Source organism: Pseudorasbora parva, chromosome 1 (assembly GCF_024679245.1).
Source record: "Pseudorasbora parva isolate DD20220531a chromosome 1, ASM2467924v1, whole genome shotgun sequence".
Lineage (NCBI taxonomy): Eukaryota > Metazoa > Chordata > Actinopteri > Cypriniformes > Gobionidae > Pseudorasbora > Pseudorasbora parva.
This window is the reverse complement of record NC_090172.1, coordinates 55683833-55702824: the sequence shown is the minus strand read 5'-3', so window position 1 is coordinate 55702824 and position 18992 is coordinate 55683833. Positions and strand designations below refer to the sequence as shown.

Here is an 18992-nt window from a genome sequence, read left to right as displayed (position 1 = left end):
GTTTACTCTAAGAACATGGTTTCAAGTAATATACCTTCCTACACTTTATCTTAAAGATAAATATTCTTTATTGGCGTTTATTGGTTCCATGAATAACCTTTAACATCCATTGAATCTTTCCCTTCCACAAAAGGTTTTTGGCACTGGAAAAAAGCTCTTTGGTTTATAAAAGGTTCTCCACGCTAAGAAAAAAAAATTGTTCTTTCAGGAGCTGAAAGGTTCTTTGGGGAACCAAAATGGTTCTATTATACAATACAATTTACAATTTTTAAAAAAAAATGTAAGTGTAGCTAACCCTATTTTCCTCCTAGCATTACAGTTGTAGCTCATAATTTCTTCTTTCTTGAATCTAGTAATGTATGTAACTATACCTGTTCTGTATAATAGATTCAGTAGCTATAATTTCTGTACTCATCATGCATTCATTTACATTGAATGTTTAAGCAAATGTTTTTCCAAAGTGACTTATTATTCACCTTTGTAAAGAAACATGAAATATAAAACAATTTATAATACATGAGCCAAAAGAGTGGCGTATTGCTTTGTGCGTCAGTCTTTGTTGTATGTGTCACAAATCTCACTGTCATGTGGTGAATGTGACAAACACCTTTCATTCTCTTTCTTTTTCTCTTCCACAGAAACCCCTGCTTATTCAGGGCGTGTGCGATTCGAGGCCAACGACCCGATAGCAAACTCTGCTCTGATTATTTTGCGCACAAGTTCTGCAGATGAGGGCAAATACGTCTGCAAAGTCGCCACCTTCCCCACTGGAAACTTTGATATCCAGATTTTGCTCACAGTGTGGAGTAAGTGCATTTAATCATTGCTATGGGCAAACATTTACATTTAATCGTTTAGCAGACACTTTTATCCAAATGAGGAGAGCAATAGAAGCAATCAGACTAACAATAGAGCAACATTATGCGAGTGTCCCCAGTTAGTCCAGCACAACACACTTTTGTCATGCAAAACACAGTTTGAATGTTCATATTTAATATGTTGGTCAAGTTACTCTTAAAAAGTAATGAACTACTAATTACATCTTCAACAGTGTAATTGGATTACTTTATTAATTACTCTGTCTAAAAAGTATTACATTACTTACTTACTAAATACTTAAATCCCACATCAACCTTGACCAGTTGAACAATACAAGGATAGACATGGAACTGCTCTTTTAATTATTTCAAGTAAATATAATTAAATTGCATAAATTGTTCTTGACTAAAGCATTTAAAGGGAGAAGGTTATATTAAAAACATATATTTAAAGGTGCACTATGTTGTATTTTTGCAGTAAAATATTCAAAAGCCACTAGCCCAGTGTTATATATTTTGTTCAGTTGAGTACTTACAATATCCCAAATGTTTCCAACTATTTGTAAATTGTGAGAAAATTGCTATTTTAACTAAGGACCGGGATGTGTCAGCATAGCGTTTGAGGGAGTCGCCTGTCAATTGAGTCATATCTGTGTTTCCCTCAGTTTGATTTGGCAGAAGCTTTTCTCTTAGCAGTGTGAACATGTCACAGCAGCGGCGAGCGAACGCACAGAGTACACTCTAAAAACTGCTGGGTTAAAATCAACCCAAATTGGGTTGTTTTGGCAACCCAGCGCTGGGTTAAAAAGGGACGTACCCAGCGCTGGGTTGTTTTAACCCAACTAGTTGGGTTAAATGTTTAACCCAGCATGCTGGGTTGTTATTTTAACCCAATTATGGGTTAAAAATTACTACACCGCTGGGTTGATGTAACCCAAAATGGGTTGGAAGTTTAAACTAGAAATTCTAGTAATTAAAATGACATCTACAGCAATACAGACTTCAGTAATAAAAATATAAAATTTTATTTTTGTTTTATCAAGTAAAATTGTCCATTTGTGAATACATTTTTAAAAAAAATTCCCATCACTCCCTACCCAATGACAAAAATCAATGAGACTTGAAATAACTTGAAGAAAATATTAAGTGAAATCTAAAAACATTTCATTTACATCAACATCTTGCACACAAGATATCATGTGATCGAAATACTCAGAATCAATTGTAATGTAAATGTACTGTAGAAGAAAAGTACAAGTATTTAGAAATAGTAAATATAAAAGAGGAAATATCTCAGACAGTACAAAAACTGTCATCAAGAGTCAGAAAAATGAACCTTTTGAAGAAAATTTGAAATCTTAAAGCATTTACATCAACATCTTGAGCATACATCATGTGAGTGAAATACTCTGTAATCAATTGTAGTGTAATTGTACTGTAGAAGAAAAGTACAAGTATTTAGAAGTAGTAGTAAATATAAGAAGAACAGCAAAGAGGAAAGTAATAAAGTAATAAAGTAATAAAAATGAGTCAGAAAAATTAACTTTTTGAAGAAGATGAATGTGAATTTGAAATCTTAAAACATTTCAAAGCATTTACATCAACATCTTGAGCATAACATCATGTGACAATTACTGTTTGTCAGCAAAAATGAAGGCTCGCAAAACTCTCATGGTTGGGGTTTCATCCCTGGAAAGTCCATAAACTAGTTTGTAAAAACTGTTACACTGTGGAACACCGTTTCGGGTAGTCTATGTCAAATACATAGAATGCCTTAAAGTAAACATCAACTGCAGCAAGCAATGTATTTTGCTCGAGTGTTGATAATTGCAAAGGCTTGAGGGCATTGGTTATCTCCAAGCATGAGGGAATTCTTTTGAGTCTTTTGAGCGCAGGTACTCAGCCATATTGGTCCCAATCTGAAAAGAAGAAAAAAATAGAGAAGGGGGGGATAGGGGATTGGCATCAATTTAGAACGCAAAAAGGTGAAACTAATGTAAATACCTTTAGGAACAGTAAAGGGTATGACACACCAAGCCGACCAGTATACAGTACTCTCATTAATTATAAAGATAACATTCAGCTAGTGACTACTTGAAGTGTGGCTGAGCAGTGTAGTGAAAGGATAATGATATTATTCTGTCTTGTATTAATATACAAAAAGGGAAAACGGCTCTCACTTAAAGCAGCTGGCTCATATATCAATAAAATGTAACAAGTAGAGGCCATTCGCACCCAGAATCGGAAGTCCAAATTTTGCATATATATTAGACACAGACATACCTGGCAAAATTAAACTACTGCTAGTTCATGGGTTCTCTGAAGAAACTCGATTTTGTCCTCCTTTTCTGACCCTTTTGTGCACGTTTCGAAGACGCTCCTCCAGGAAGCCAGTAGCAGGTCTGTAGAATCTACTTGGACTGAACCATGCTTCCTTGTGTTTAAAGAAAAAGAAAACAGTATTAAAAAGTGCAACACTGGCGCCATTTACATGAGTACATGAATGTAGTTAAAGGAGTGTTTTCCCATCCCTGTTCCTGGTGGCACACCAGCATTACACATTTCTGAACTCGTCCTAATCAAACACCTGATTCAACTCATCAGCTCATTCGTAGAAAAATACAAAATTCCATATAAATACAGCAAAATCACATCCCTGTGTTAGACACTGTACTCCTTTACCCTGGCAATCCTTAAAGGGGTCATATAATGGTACATGCACGTTTACAAGCAGATTGTATGGAAATGTGTGTTGGCAGTGCCTGTACACAACCATCCTATAATGATAAAAAACATTCCCAACACTGCTAATGCAGGGTTTTTCCTGGGTCAGAAATGGTCTTCGGTGGTGGCTGTCTAGCTGACCAGACATGGTCATCCACACACACTCGAGCACACGCACGCGCAGTAAAAGCACCTACCCGCGTGATATGTGAGCCCAATACAGACAATAAATGTAAAATAAATGCAAATAAGCTTCTTCTTTTTTTTTCTCATTATGTATGATGTCTTGATGTGTGATATGATGTCTTGATGTGAGACAAATAGTCTCAATCTCTACCATATCTACAATTTAATAACATTATCAGCTAGCTAACAACTTGCGTTGCTCTGGTTTCACCTTATTCCAGTCTAAACAATTTTTTTTGTGGTAATTTACTACACATTATCAATATAAATACCCAAAATAAATACAGGAAAATACTGTGGATTACTAAGACTAATTCTTACTAACCCCTCTTGTTTAATGGGGTAAGCACACTTGTATTCTCATCTCAGATGTGTTGAGTAAATGATTAAACACTGATTCGTGAGTTCAGTGTTGGACAGATCAGTTCAGTAAAATGAATCGGTTCAAATGAGTCATTAGTGTGAATCCAGACTGTTAAAACAACGCAAAAGATTTGTCATCACAGAAAACACTTTATAACGATATTTTTTCCGTGTATTTGAAAGTATGGTTTATGGCCGCTGCGTGTGCAAAACGTCTGTCAGAAGAGGTGCGTTTATTGAGCGCAATTCACACCCAACATCAATTCAGGGATTTTTTTTATGCAAACGCGCCACGTGGAACATGGAGTCAGTCTTCCGACCTTTTACTTTTGTGTAAGTTCAGCTGATTTTGATTGATATGCGCGAGTGAGGAAGAGCTCAGACGGTGATCGTTTTGAAGACCGAGAGTGCGCGCGGCTCTCTGCTCGTTCTCTGTCACTCAGTTAACGTGCGCCCTGTCACGCGCATTAGTCATCCACATCAATATATAAATCAAATAAGGCTTTGGAGGGACAAAAATTTGTTTTGGCGGCCGCCCAAAAAAATTCTATGTAGGAAAAACCCTGTAATAAGAATTTGTAATTTAAGAATATTACAAAGTTTTCATTTAGACACTAAAGAATCATATAACTTGTACAAAAATGCCATTATATGACCCCTTTAAGGTATGGAAACTGTTCAACTACTGATGAAGCCAGGGTGACTTTTGTACCTGCACTTGGGCTAAAAGAAACAATTTCATATTTTGAATTTTAACAATAGTACAAATGTACACACCAAGACATTTAATATATGCAAAAATATTCTAGCATTAAAATGTTTTACTTTACTTTGTATTGAAAATGTGTACTCACTTTTCTCCAAAGCGTTCAATAAGATGTGACACCAAGATCCGAACCATGGCTTGTCTCTCTTTAAGTGAAATGCAGTGCTCGTTTTCAATAGCATCTACAATACCTCTGCCATTGGGTGTTGCAAGAAGGATGTCTCTTACGCTCTAAAAAATAAATTATATATTTTTGTATAAATATTGTGTTATTTTTGTTAGAAAAACATCCTACAAATTTCTTTAATTCATGCACACACAAAAAGACAAGGCCTTTTCTAGCAACAGTCTGGTACCAAAACAAGAAATCATTAAACACACAAAAACTTACAAATGCTGCTACTTCCTCCACAGCTATCCTGTGCTGCTGCTCCCTTGATATGGATATAGTAGGTATAGTTGCAAGCTCTTCAGTTGATTCCTTTAATAGAAAATTGAATGGTAATGCATTTTTACAGCATGTTAGTTCTGCACAATATATTGTTTCAGCAATGATATCATGATGTGCACATTCACAATTCTGTTAATTTGACTAAACCATTTTTTCAGTGAAACTTACAAGATGTATATGATGTCAACAAATTGAGAAACCCTCAGTGTATTGTGATGTGCCCATGATGACTTAATTTATATTAATAGAATATGGTTTACAACTGCAAGAGGTAGTATTTGGTAGAAGGTGTAGACAAGCATAATTTAGGGGGTTAGTAAGGGTTATTCACTCACTGTCACGTTGTTCCAAACCCGCAAGACTTTCGTTCATCTTCATAACATAAATTAATATCTTTTGATGAAATCTGAGATGTGCCCCTTTTTGACAGTCTTCACAACTAACGTTAGCACTTTGAAGCTTCAAAAGGTTTTTTTTTTTTATATATGAATCGAGCGGTTTACTCCACATTTTCTGAAGAGACACTTAACTTAATCGAAAATTAACTTAACATATCTCGGGAGACACGGACAAAATGGCGGTCGAGGTAACGTTAAAAAATATACCGTCTATACGTTTAAATAGGTACAAATGTAAAGTATGTATAAGTGGATTGCTCATAGTAAATTAATAACATCTACTGTTATTAATGTACAGTTAAACGAAAGCAGGAGCGGAAGATTTGTTAAGTAACGTTATGTTCTGACAGAAGACCAAGCTAGAATAATAAGTTAAACTTCACCGAATCAAACCTGTAGCCAATACAGCAAATAATATATAATAAAGTTGACATATTCAGAAGCAATTTTTAAAAATGGACTTACCTTTTCCCTTCCAAATGCCAGCGTCGTGATGACAGTGTGGCGCACTTTCTTCCCAGTCCACTGAAGACAGTTGTGTCGTATGAGACGCAGCGCGGCTGTCATTTGGCCGTGAGGTCGAATCACAATTGAGCTGACAGCATAAAACTGCGTTTATACAATAAAATCGTTAGAGAAATATTTAATATATGTTGATAACAGCCTCTATTAACAGAATTTTTGGAAATAAGACGAAAGAAACCCAATAAAAGCGGCAGTTAAGACTTGAGGCAAAAAACCGCGAATATTTCCATAAAAGCTCTTTTCTGACTTTTCCACCTTCCACGAAATCTCTAAATACTCTTGGATAAAAAACAATTGATAACTACTTGAAATTTGTATATTTACTTACCATAAACTGCATAAAAGTCTTTTATTCGCTTCCACCTGAATGCGCTAAGAAAATGGCGGCTTCTCCAACTGGTGTCGTCCGTGTTTTTGCGTGACGTGCGTGCTCTCTTTCACGTCCGCGTTCCCAACCCAGCACGCTGGGTTGCAGGTTAAAAACAACTTTCAACCCAAATTGGGTTAAATCAACCCAGCATTCTTACCCAGCAGTCTCAACCCAGCGTTTGGGTTGAAAAAACAACCCAGCATTTTTTAGAGTGTAAAGACCACATGTCCCAAGATACTGCGCTCACACTTGGCGTCATCAAACTACACCTTTGTTTGAGGTGCCCTCTAGTTGCATAGTGCACCTTTAAGATCCACTGTTGTTTTATATGGAATTGTTCTATAGTCTGGATCAACATCTTTGTAGTTAACCAATCAGATTTAAGGGACAATTTTACAGTTTATATCAAGTTTAGGCTTCTACATATGTTATTCATTCATTTCCATATGATTTTAGGGATAAGTTATGGGTAGTGTTCGGATTAGGTGTAGGGGATAGGGTTAAGAAAACCTGATCTCACGGAAATTCGTATATATTTTATGAGGTGGATAATTCGTACAAATTTGTATGACCTCACTTATGAATTGATACGAATTTTGCTAAATCGTACGTATATGACGAGTTGGTCAATTCATATGATTTCGTACGAATGACCAACATCAAACCCCACCTCTAACCCCGTCACTGGAATATAGACAAATCAAACGAATTTAGACGAGCGAGGTCGTACGAATTTGTATGAATTAGTATGACAAATACGTACAATTTGGTCGTGAGATTAAGACTACATTTTTGGACAGGAATGTTGTTTCAGGATCAACAACAAATCTTAATCCAGGAATATGTCTGTCTTGGCAAAATCACAGTAACCTTAGTAACCACAGTAACAGGATTTAATAATCACATTAGAAGTAACTGTAATTAAATTACAGAAAAATAAGAGTCCTTACTTTTACTGCCCTTACTTTTTCAAGGGAAAAGCAATTAAATTATAACTTACTTAGCATGCATTACACCCAACAGTGATATTGGTAAACTGGAAGATCACTATAAACTACCTTTTGATTTGCAGCATACCCTCTGGTATCTTATTCTGGTCAAGAACTGCCCACTTAGACAGGAATAATTTGTCTGACTAAAACTTGCCAGCAAACCCGTGCGACACCATCAAGCTCTCGAAAACCATTTCTTCAAATCCAAAAAGAAATAATAATAAAGCTTTTCATTTTAGTTAGATTAGATTACCTGTAGATCAGAGGAACTCCAACTTGCCTCAACACAGCTGCCTAGAAGTGTCTATGCCTAGTAAGAGCTTGATAAGCTGGTTCAGGCGTGTTTAATTGGGGTTGGAGTTCAGGAGCAGGAGCAGACACCCCTGGATTAGATTTACCTGCAACCCTGATGCAGTTAGCGATTTAAGGATTAAGCCCTCAGCGATAAAGGACAAGGATTAAGTAAACCTTTGATTAAAAAAACAAAAACATAACTTGTCATTTCATTCATCGTCTCTTTAATTCACCTATAACCCTTTAACCACAAGGTTATTAATGCTTTGATGTATACAGTTATTGTACTCAGAATAACACGCACGTATTGTGTGCGTCAATGGAAGTGATGATAGCGGTATTAATGTGACCGTGTTCATTGATGCTGCGATTTATATGATTGAACAATAGCTGCTGCTTTCTCCTTCAGAAGTATTAGTTCAAGTACTGTTAGAAACAGGGAAGCAAACAGGGATATTTTATACTTTTTAAAAATCAGACACTAGTGAAATATCTGCTGAAATATATAACATAAGACTCTGGGATGAAAACCCGATATAATTTCAGACATATATTACAAAATTATAAACTCAACACTTTTGTTTTTGCCTCCCTTTTTAAAGATCTAAGACTTTTTCTATGTACACAAAAGGCCTATTTCTCTCAAATATTCTTCACAAATCTGTCTAAATCTGTGTTAGTGAGCACTTCTCCTTTGCGGGGTTAGTCCATCCACTTCACAGGTGTGGCGTATCAAGATGCTGATTCGACAGCGTGATTACTGCACAGGTGTGCCTTAGGCTGGATAAAAGGCCACTCTTTTTTTTCTGTCTTTTTGTTTGTTTGTTTTTTTGCTGTTTTTTTTTACATTAGTATTTTTAATGTTTTTGAAAGAAGTCTCTTATGCTCATCAAGCCTGCATATATTTGACCAAAAATACAGAAACACAATAATGTTGTGAAATATTATTAAAATTATAAAATTATTAATAATATACACTTAAAATATAATTTATTTCTGTGATGCAAAGCTGAATATTCAGCATCATTATTTCAGTCGTCAGTGTCACATGATCCTTCAGATCCTTTATCAATTTAACACATCCTTGCTAAATAAAATTATTAATTTCTAGAATTGTATATTGTTACAATTTTTCCATTTTAAATACATGCTTTTCTTTCTTTTTTATACTTTTTATTCATCAAAGAATCCTGAAAGTATCACAAATTATAAAAGAATATTAAGCAGCACAATGGTTGCCAACATGAATAATTAATCATCATATCAGAATGATTTCTGAAGGATCATGTGACTCTGAAGACTGGAGTAATGATGCTGGAAATTCAGCTTTGCATCACAGGAATAAATTATATTTTAAAGTGTATTCAAATAGAAAAACTTTATTTGAAATTGTAATAATGCACAATATTACAGATTTTTCTGTATTTTTGATCAAATAAATGCTGCATAAGAGACAAAAACATTAAAAATAGTAATGTTTCCAAACTTTCAACTACAGTTAAAAAAAAGTTACCACTTGGGCATGACAAACCTGGATGACTGCTGGAGATATAGACAGTGTTTTCTGAAATTTGCCATGAAGCATTAATTATAAAGTTTAAATTGTATTTATAGTGTTTTTTATTTGTCATTTCCTTTCACAGCTAGACCCATTACTTCCCTGGAACCGTTCGTGCTGGTCGAGGGTCAGTCATTTCGACCGGCTGCTGCCTGCCGTTCAGTGGCTAAGCCAATGGCCGGCCTGTCCTGGGACACAGATCTCTCGGGTCAGAGTCAGAACCGCAGCTTGGATGGTATGGTCGCCTCGATCCAGTTTTCCCTTCACCCTCTCCGTAGCATGAACGGACAGAAGCTGGACTGTCTGGTCTGGCATCCATCTCAAAATGGCCCCCTGAGGATCTCCAATAAGCTTATAGTGCACTGTGAGTCCTAATCTCCTACATTGTTCTTAAAATACTGAAACTGGGCGAATCTCACAAAGAAATGCCTTTGTCATAATTCCCTCCCAACGGCAAAACAAATGCATAAAAAAATGTCATTACATAACATTTTTAGCCTATTTATGTGGCACTCTTTTCCCTTTTAATTCTTATCACTGCAATAAAAAAAACTAATTCTTATGAAAATCATCCTGTACAAACACGATACATTTTTCATTAAAATTAGCATTAATTAAACTAATTCCGTACTACTGCTACTGTGACTAATAATAATTATAGATTTGATTTATAATGCACTTTTCATTCAGAAGAATCTCAGTGTTACAAGGTAAAAAAACAAAAAATATTCAAAAGTAAAAATAAAAAATAAAATACTATCATGTATACTTTCAATGGTACTTTACAAATAGGTTTATACATTTACGTTTATACACAATGAAATATATAATTTGGTTACACTTTATTTTAAGGTGACATAGTTACATTGTACTTACTCAAATAAGTACTCAGTAATGTTAATGAACTACATGTACTTTCTGTAGAGTTATTTTACAGTGTCCTTAGATGTTACATGTGTAATAACAGTAAATAATGCATAATTACATGCATCTAACCCTCAACCAAACCTTAATCCTACCCTAATCCGATAGTAAGTACATGAAGTTCATTAATATTACTCAGTACTTCAATATATAATTACACTAAAAACATTTTACCTTAAAACAAAGTGTAACCGGGTTTGGTTAAGGGTTAGTTAATTACTGTTATTACTATAGTAAGTACATGAAGTAATTATGTCTGTAATTTTAATATCCCTTTTTATTTAAATCTCCCCCACATAATAATAATAATAATAATAATAATAATAATAATAATAATAATAATAATAATAATAATAATAATAATGTTTTTAAAATGATAAAAACAATTGGTATCATGTATCACTTTATTTAAAATATAATTTTTTATTTTAATGAAATATTATACAGACAAGTTTTTTTTTGTTTTTTTTTGTTTTTTTTGCAAGTTAGTACTTTTTATTACTTTTTATAGGATTAGTTAGTGCTGCTGTTTATTCAACCTTTATTAATTTTGACATTCCTTAAACATTATTTTGATGAACACTATTTACTTACCAGTGCTAACCACTTAATAAAACTAAATAACCTTAATATTGTCCTTACTGAAGTATGATTGATATACTGTTGATCCACATGTCTAATTAGAGTCACATCCAGCTTTATTACATCACTGTGTCTGCTGTATATGACTCAGAATGATTGTGAATTTTACAATGGGAACCTAAAACTCCTTTCCTGTTTACTGTGCTTTTAAAATTGAAATGTGATGAAACTGTCAGTTTAACTTTTTTATGTCTACATATCTAATGTGTTTTGACCTGTGGACATCTGTTTATTGTCTTAATCGATACTATGACGCCACATTGTTATTCTCTGATTCATCACTTCTTCAGCTACAGTCATAAAAACATTTTTGCTTTTTCAGTAGGAAAACTTAGCAATAGTTCACCCAGAATGAAACTTCTATCATGTATTTAGAAAACCATTTGACGTACTTGGTTCTCTGGAACTCAAAAGGAGAAATTCTTAGGAAAGCCCAGGTTGTTGGTTTGTATTTGTTTTGTTCCGTTTTAGTTATAGTGAATGGGAATTGAGACGGAACTGTTATGAATACATCATTCAGTTCTCAAAAAAACGTCTGAATGATTCGTTCATAAATTGGATGATTCAACGTACTGACTCAATGATACGGTTGTGGCAGTTACCATCTTACTAGAATAGAAGACTATCAGTTACATTTCAAAATGATTCAAATGACATATAATGCGACCATTTTAGGATATTTTAATGGTGATTTTAGTCGACGTTGTCTTTTCTTCCCTATTGTTCGTACAGCGCTTGCTCGAATGAGGAAAAAAAAACTTGAATTTGTCAAGGGGGTAAGCTAGCACTCGGAAAGCGTTCCACCCATAGGGGCGGCCATTGCTAACCAAGCCATCACCTGCTGTTAGCATCCCATTGACACCCATTAATTTTTGAGTCACTTTGACAGTGAATAACTTTACATCTGAGGCGTTTAAAGACTCCATTTTTCTATTATTTATTGATAAAGAAAAACGACGATGCATAAAAGGCTTCGTTAACTTGTATCTCACTGAGTAGAAGCTGTTTTTGTAAAAATAGGCTAATGATTGCGTCATAACCAACGTGACTCTGTCGCACAGTTGAGAAATTACCGTATAGACCTGAGGAGACGCTCGCAGGCAATCTTTTTCTGTCTATGAGACAGTCGGGGGGACGTGGAGACATAAAGTCTGATAAAGTCAAGGGAGAAGAATGGGGAGAAGCCCATAGTGAGCCAAAAGCAACGGGACAAAACATTTAAACAACGTGATTCAGATTTCACTTTCCACAACTACTAGAAGACCTACAGCTGTCAGACAGGAGGCTCACGTCACATCTACGTCGTCAAGCTCAGTCTGAGCCGGCGCAGTTCGCTCAGCCATCAGGAAGTGAGTGCCTCTGATTGGCCTCATTTTTCCGCCGTTGACGTCAATGGGAACGCTCTGTCCATTTCTTTTACTGTCTATGGAATTTGTCCATCAGGAATTGATTGGATGTTTGTGATTTGCTATTGGTGGATATCATGTGAGTGACAGGTTGTCCCGCCCTCATCATCAGAGAAGTTGCAGCACTTGAATTGGGAGGAATTCAAGTTTATGAGGGCACATGAATATAAAAAAGAAAAAAAAGTGACGTGCATGGTTAAATCATTAAATCTTTTATAATAAGCTTGAAAGCTGTTGCCTTTTTTCTTTAATTGTATAATTGCGTGGAAAAACAACAACCAGTACATTATTTCAAAATGTCTCCTTTTGTGTTCCACAGAAGAAAGAAAGTCATGCAGGTTTGGAGCCCATTGCTTTAATTTAATGGCACAAAATTGAGATAATTCCAATATATGCATGTTTCATAATGCCAGAATTAGAGTCTGTAATGTGTCAACAACAGAAAGGATCAGGCGAGCGTATTGGTCAAACGGGAAGTTCATCACAAGTTCAAACAAGAGGCTTAAAAGTGTTTTAGACACACCTAATTATGAGATGTTTTTAAAATGCTCCGTTGCATTTGTGTGTTCATGTGTGTACAGACCCTCCGAATGCGCTGATATCTGGCTATGAGGACAACTGGCATGTGGACATGCAAGGTGCCACGCTACAGTGCAATGTGGAAGGAAATCCAAAACCCGACCGATTCAACTGGACCAGGTAAAACTGTCTGTCTACACGTCTTTCAATCTGTTTGTTTGTCTTGCTGACAGCCTGCCTTGTCAGTTAAATTCTGTTTCGGTTGACTTCTCTATCAGCATGCCAGAGTAATCTGTAGGTGTGGACGAGAAGGTTGTGGCCTAAATTCATGAGTGAATCTATAGTTGATCAGATATGGAGCCGGTTAGGAAATAATACTGACACTGAGAGGTCAAAGAAATATACATCAGTTGTTTTTGTGTTTATGAACGAGCCTAATTAGTCACAATCACACACCTATTTGCTGGCATTTTTCGGTGCGAGTGACTAAGGGGGTGTAGACACGGACGTTTAGATGATCACGCAATTCCTGAGACAAACATTCTCTGCTTTTCTCCTCCTCTTCGCCTTCAGTGGGGAAACCTGTTCTCTGACTGCTCGGTGTGAATGCAAAGTAAATGAAGTAACTGTGGCCTGGTGTCGTGTTGCAACTTGCGCGGCAAACAGACAAGAGTGCATTTTCACACGGAGGGAGAGAGCGGGGGATGAGAAAAGGCTGAGGGGGGAGATGGAGTGAGTTTATAGTGACGGGAAAATTTGCCTGCGTACAGCATGTGTGTCATGGGATGAGTATTACTATTGTCCTCATGCAAAACACACTGTGCTGTATAAAAACACACTGTAACATATAGTTCCTGGTATAAACTCTGGACAAACTTCTCATTGTCTGCAGAAAACCTGTGCGGGTCTATTTGTGACATTAACTAAATAAAGCCTTCTAAAAAGGGAGAGAAACGCTTCCTATATCATATCAAAGTAAACTTAGTTGCTAATTGCTAATAACATTAGCTACATTTTGAGGAAGACTTGTGAGTATTGGTAACACTTTATTTCGATGGTCCACTTTAGACATTCTAATAAGTAACTTTGCAACTACACGTCAACTTGCAATCATTACTAGACCGTCTGATTAATATTAGTCTCAGCCTCAGACGTCACACCCACGGGCCGCTGGCTGAACGTCTGATGCAAATGGCACACCTAACTAAAAACACTTCAGGAGTTTTGAAGTCGTCTTCTGATTGGTTGAATTCTACAGGATGTCCGGGAGATGTGTGTGTCATGTTCTTTAACAGTCTGCCTGGAAACATATGGCGTGACGCCAAACCCCCTCATGAAAGAACAAAGCTGTCGTGTTTACAACTGTGACAATGAGCGCTTATCAGGATCAACTAAATCTTGTTTTTTCAAGTATGTGAAGTATGTAAAGTTCGCAACTCTTTAAAACACGTCCAAGAGTTTTGCACACCTGTTTGTTATTGCAGAGACATCGACTTTACATTTCCACGCCCCTAAACATGAAACTAACTGCGATTGGTTGCTTTACATGTCAGTCAGACGGCCTCTGGGCGGTCTTTGGCCAATTAAAGCTGCTGTGGAGTCCAGATCTTCTGCTGTCAGTCTGAATGTCTCGCTACATTACATTTTATTTTGATGATCCCACAACAGACGTTGTTCTACTGACTATCCCCTGGTTTCATAGTGAAGGATTAAAGGGATAGTTCACCCAAAAATGAAAATTACCCCATGATTTACTCACCCTCAAGTCATCCTAGGTGTGTACGACATTCATCTCTTAGACAAATCCAATCGGAGATGTATTAAAAAATGTCCTGTCTAATTTTAATTTTTGGGGGTTGATCTAACCCTTACTTGCACAGGCATGTCTTAACTTAAAATATGTCAGTGGCATTAATAATAATAATACGTTGTTTCATTAATATATAGCTCTTTTCTTGGCACTCAAAGCACTTTACATGGAAGGGGGAAATCTCCACCACCAACACCAATGTGCATCATCCACCTGGCAGCCATATTGTGCCAGAACACCCACCACACCAGCTTATTGGTGGAGAGGAGACGAGTGACGAAGCCAACCAGGATAGGCCTATAAATGGGGATAATTAAGAGGCCATGATGATGGACAGAGGCCGATGGGTAAATTTAGCCAGGATGCAGGGGTTACACCCCTACTCCTTTTACAAAGGATTTTTTGTATGGACTCAGAGAGACCTCGGTTTAACCTCTCATCCGAAAGACAGTGCTTTTTGACAATGTAATGTCCCCATCACTTTACTGGGGTGCTAGGATCCACACAGACCACAGGGTGAGCGCCCCCTGCAGGCTTAACTACACTGTAAAAAATTATTTAGAAAAAAAGTTACCTGGTTGCCTTAATTTTGAGTTCACTGAAATTAAAATTTTGAGTTAATACAATGAAAATGTTTTGAGACCCGACAACCTTTATTAAAATATTATTAAAAGATTTTGTGAGCATATTGGGTAACTGTGTGTGTTTTATTTCTGATGACGCAGTGAAACATGCCAAATAGTGCTATTTTCATGATTTATCAAATATTTTATGTGGTTCAGATACAAAAATATTTTGAGTTTCTATTTATTAAACAAATTTCCTTCATTGTATCAACTCAAATTTTTTATTTCAATAAACTCAAAATTTTAAGGCAACCAGGTTACTTACTTTTTTAAGTTAAACCAGCAAAAACCAACCAAATTTTTTTACAGTGTAGCACCTTTTCTTACCGCAATCTTGATTTACCAGGAAGTATCCCATCCAGGTACTGACCAGGCCCAACACTGTTTAGCTTCAGTGGGCGATCAGTCTTGGGATACAAGGTGATAATGGCTGTCCCATTGTTTTGCCTTAAGATGCACAACAGGCATGTTTATAAAGCGACTTAAATGTCCTAATTGAACTAATGCCTAATCTTGGCTTAAAGGGGGGTGAATTCTGTTTCATGCATACTGAGCTCTTTACACTGTTAAAGACTTGGATTCCCATCCTAAACATAGACAAAGTTTCAAAAACTAATGTTGGACGTTTGATGGAGTATTTCTGTGTTAAAAATACTCCTTCCTGTATTTCACAAGTTTCGGCGAGTTTTTTTCTAGTATGGGTCAACTTGACGTTAATAGAGCGGAAGGTCCATGTACGGGCCGTACGGGCTCTTCTCCCGGTAGGGTGCGCGCGCGCGTCACTAGAGCGAGAGAGGAAATGCACGCCGTAAACAGTCTCTCAGCTGCAGATCCAGTCGTCCGTGAACACTAATGTTTTGCGCCGCGCTCCACTTTATTCCTATGGGTGACGTCGAGCGACTTCAACGCTTCAGCACAGCATTCCGGGAAGGCAGCGCTACATTTGAACCGATTTGAACGCAGAAATGACGGGAAGCTTCACAACATCGTTTCAGTCGCGTCGCAAAGTGGATTTACACGCCACTGCTGTCACAGGACTTCATCAAATCATACCAAAGAAGTGTGTTTTTGACGGAACGGCCCCAGCGATAAAGGTTCGGTCCTGCTTTGGAAGCAGCCGGTGAGTAAAACTGCTTCAAATGTCTGTGCTGTTGGCTACCGTCGCGTGAGTAAACATCAGTAAACGACACGATCACGTGCTTGGTCATTCAAATGCGCTAACGGTTACTCCATTGTTGTTCTGTAAAACGTTACACTAGTCTGACCTGCAAAACCGTTTTGCTTGTTACTTCTAAGGTCTAGTCGCATACAATAGTCCATAAACCGAATCATGTCCTCATACACTGCGAGTAAAGACACACAAATGTTGACAGGCCACTAAATACAGTACATACCACAGAGACGGACGTCCTGCTGTTGCCGTTTCTCCTGTTCAATTTATTTCTGCCTCAGATTTGATTCTGGATCATATCTATTAGCTGAGATAGCCATGGGTTTCTCCACGCTTGAGGACGTCACCGCTTTGCGCTTGTCATTATTTAGCTCCGCCCACACGATACGCCTCCAGGCGCTCGTTTTTTTCTGGAAAGACTCGGTACAGCCCATATTTCTTTTATAAATATGATAAAACTAAAGACTTTTCGGAGATATGAAGGATGCAATACTACTCTATAGGTACTCAAGATTGACATGAGATTGACTGAAACTGAGTGTTTAACCCCCCCTTTAATCTAAACCCTGTCTGTGAAACCAGGTCTAAAAGTACCATTGAAAGTACATGTCAACTTATTCTACTAATCCTAACTTTAACCTATCAGTCCGCTAATAATCTAATGGGATCTAGTTGACATATCCTGTAGCGAATAAGTGAATGAGAGTTAATTGACATGCAGTTGCAAAGTTACTTTGCAGAATGTACTAACTATAGTGTAACCTTTTTCATAATCCAAAAATCGTTGTTTTATTTACAACTTTGAAAAACGTTTTACAGTGTTATGCCGGGTAAAAAACGAAATCTTTTTTCATTTGCATGTCCAATGTAAAAATAACTGGATCCTGAAGCAAAACCCGTTGTAATTGCTGCCTGACATATTAGTTTCTGTCTGCTTAGCGGAATACATGATGTTAACTAACTACATGTAATTTACACTATATAGCCAGAAGTATTGGAGCAACCCTCCAAATCAATGAATTCAGGTGTTCCAATCACTTCCTCGACCACAGGTGTATAACACCAAGCACTAGACATGCAGACGCTTCTACAAACATTTGTGAAAGAATGGGTCGCTCTCAGGAGCTCAGTGAATTCAAGCATGGTACCGTGATAGGCTGCCACCTGTGCAATGAGTCCATTCAGGAAATTTCCTCCCTACTAAATATTCCACGGTCAACTGTTAGGGGTATTATAACAAAGTGGAAGCAATTGGGAAGAACAGCAACTCAGCCATGAAGTGGTGGGCCTCGTAAAATCACAGAGCGGGGTCAGCGCATGCTGAGGGTCACAGTGCACAGAAGATACCAGCTTTCTGCAGAGTCAGTAGCTACAGAGGTCCAAACTTTATGTAGCCTACAGATTAGCTCAAGAACAGTGCATAGAGAGCTTCATGGAATGGGTTTCAATGGCCGAGCAGCTCATCCAAGCCTTACATCACCAAGTGCAATGGAAAACGTTGGATGCATTGGTGTAAAGAACGCATCACGCTTCTCTGTCTGGCGTGAGTCTGGGTTTTGCAGTTGCCAGGAGAACGGTGACCTCAACCCGACAGAGCACCTTTGTGATGAATTAGAGCTGAGACTGCGAGCCCAACATCAGCGCCTGACTTCAGAAATGCGCTTCTAGAAGAATGCTCAAAAAATCTCATAAACGCACTCCTAAACCTTGAGGAAAGCCTTCCAGAAGAGTTGAAGCTGTTACAGCTGTAAAGGGTGGCCACTCCATATTAAACCCTACGGATTAAGAATGCGATGTCATTAAAGTTGATGTGCATATAAAGCTAGGCGTCCCAAAACTTTTGTCAATATGGTGTATTATATTATAGCTGCATATTATATTGCTGTATTAATACTTCCTTATCGGAACATTTGAAACAAAGCATTTTCTGTAAAGCTGCTTTGAAATATGTATTGATACACACTATGTATTGTAAAAAAAGCGCTTTAAAATTTTCTATAAAAATGACTGAATGATACAATTTTGCACTCTTATGGAAAATGATAATATTTTGTAATATTTTGTAGTTATTTAAATCTGACTAATTTTCAAATGGTTTGTTATAAATCAAGATCTCAGGAAAATGTTATGCGGTTTCTAACCAAAATATGACTTTCTGGTACAAAAGTGCATTGATTTCATACTTTATAGATTTCTGTGTGCTCTATAGAGGACACGGGGCCTTAAAGGCACAATATGTAATGTTTCAGCATTAAAAATAGAAAAGATCACTATATCTATGTTATATATTTTTTAAGTTGTGTGTTTACATTATCCCGACAGTTCCAATTAACTTCTAAATCCAGAGAAATTAATATTTTAATTCGAAGACACGGACCGTGTCTTTATTTCCGTTATGTCGCCCGTCTTTCACGTCATATCCACGTTTGCGTCTTGCTTCCTGCGGAAC

General features: G+C 37.0%; 1 protein-coding gene across 2 annotated transcripts in view; it reads left to right on the top strand.

The window, feature by feature from the left end:
* LOC137078182 (nectin-4-like) overlaps positions 1-18992 on the top strand; it is a 38758-nt gene that overhangs the window by 8653 nt on the left and 11113 nt on the right. For both annotated transcript variants that reach the window (XM_067445303.1, XM_067445298.1), the window contains exons 3-5: positions 639-806; positions 9531-9809; positions 12999-13116. In XM_067445303.1, the coding sequence (XP_067301404.1) occupies positions 639-806; positions 9531-9809; positions 12999-13116 (565 nt within the window). The remainder of the gene's footprint in view (positions 1-638; positions 807-9530; positions 9810-12998; positions 13117-18992) is intronic.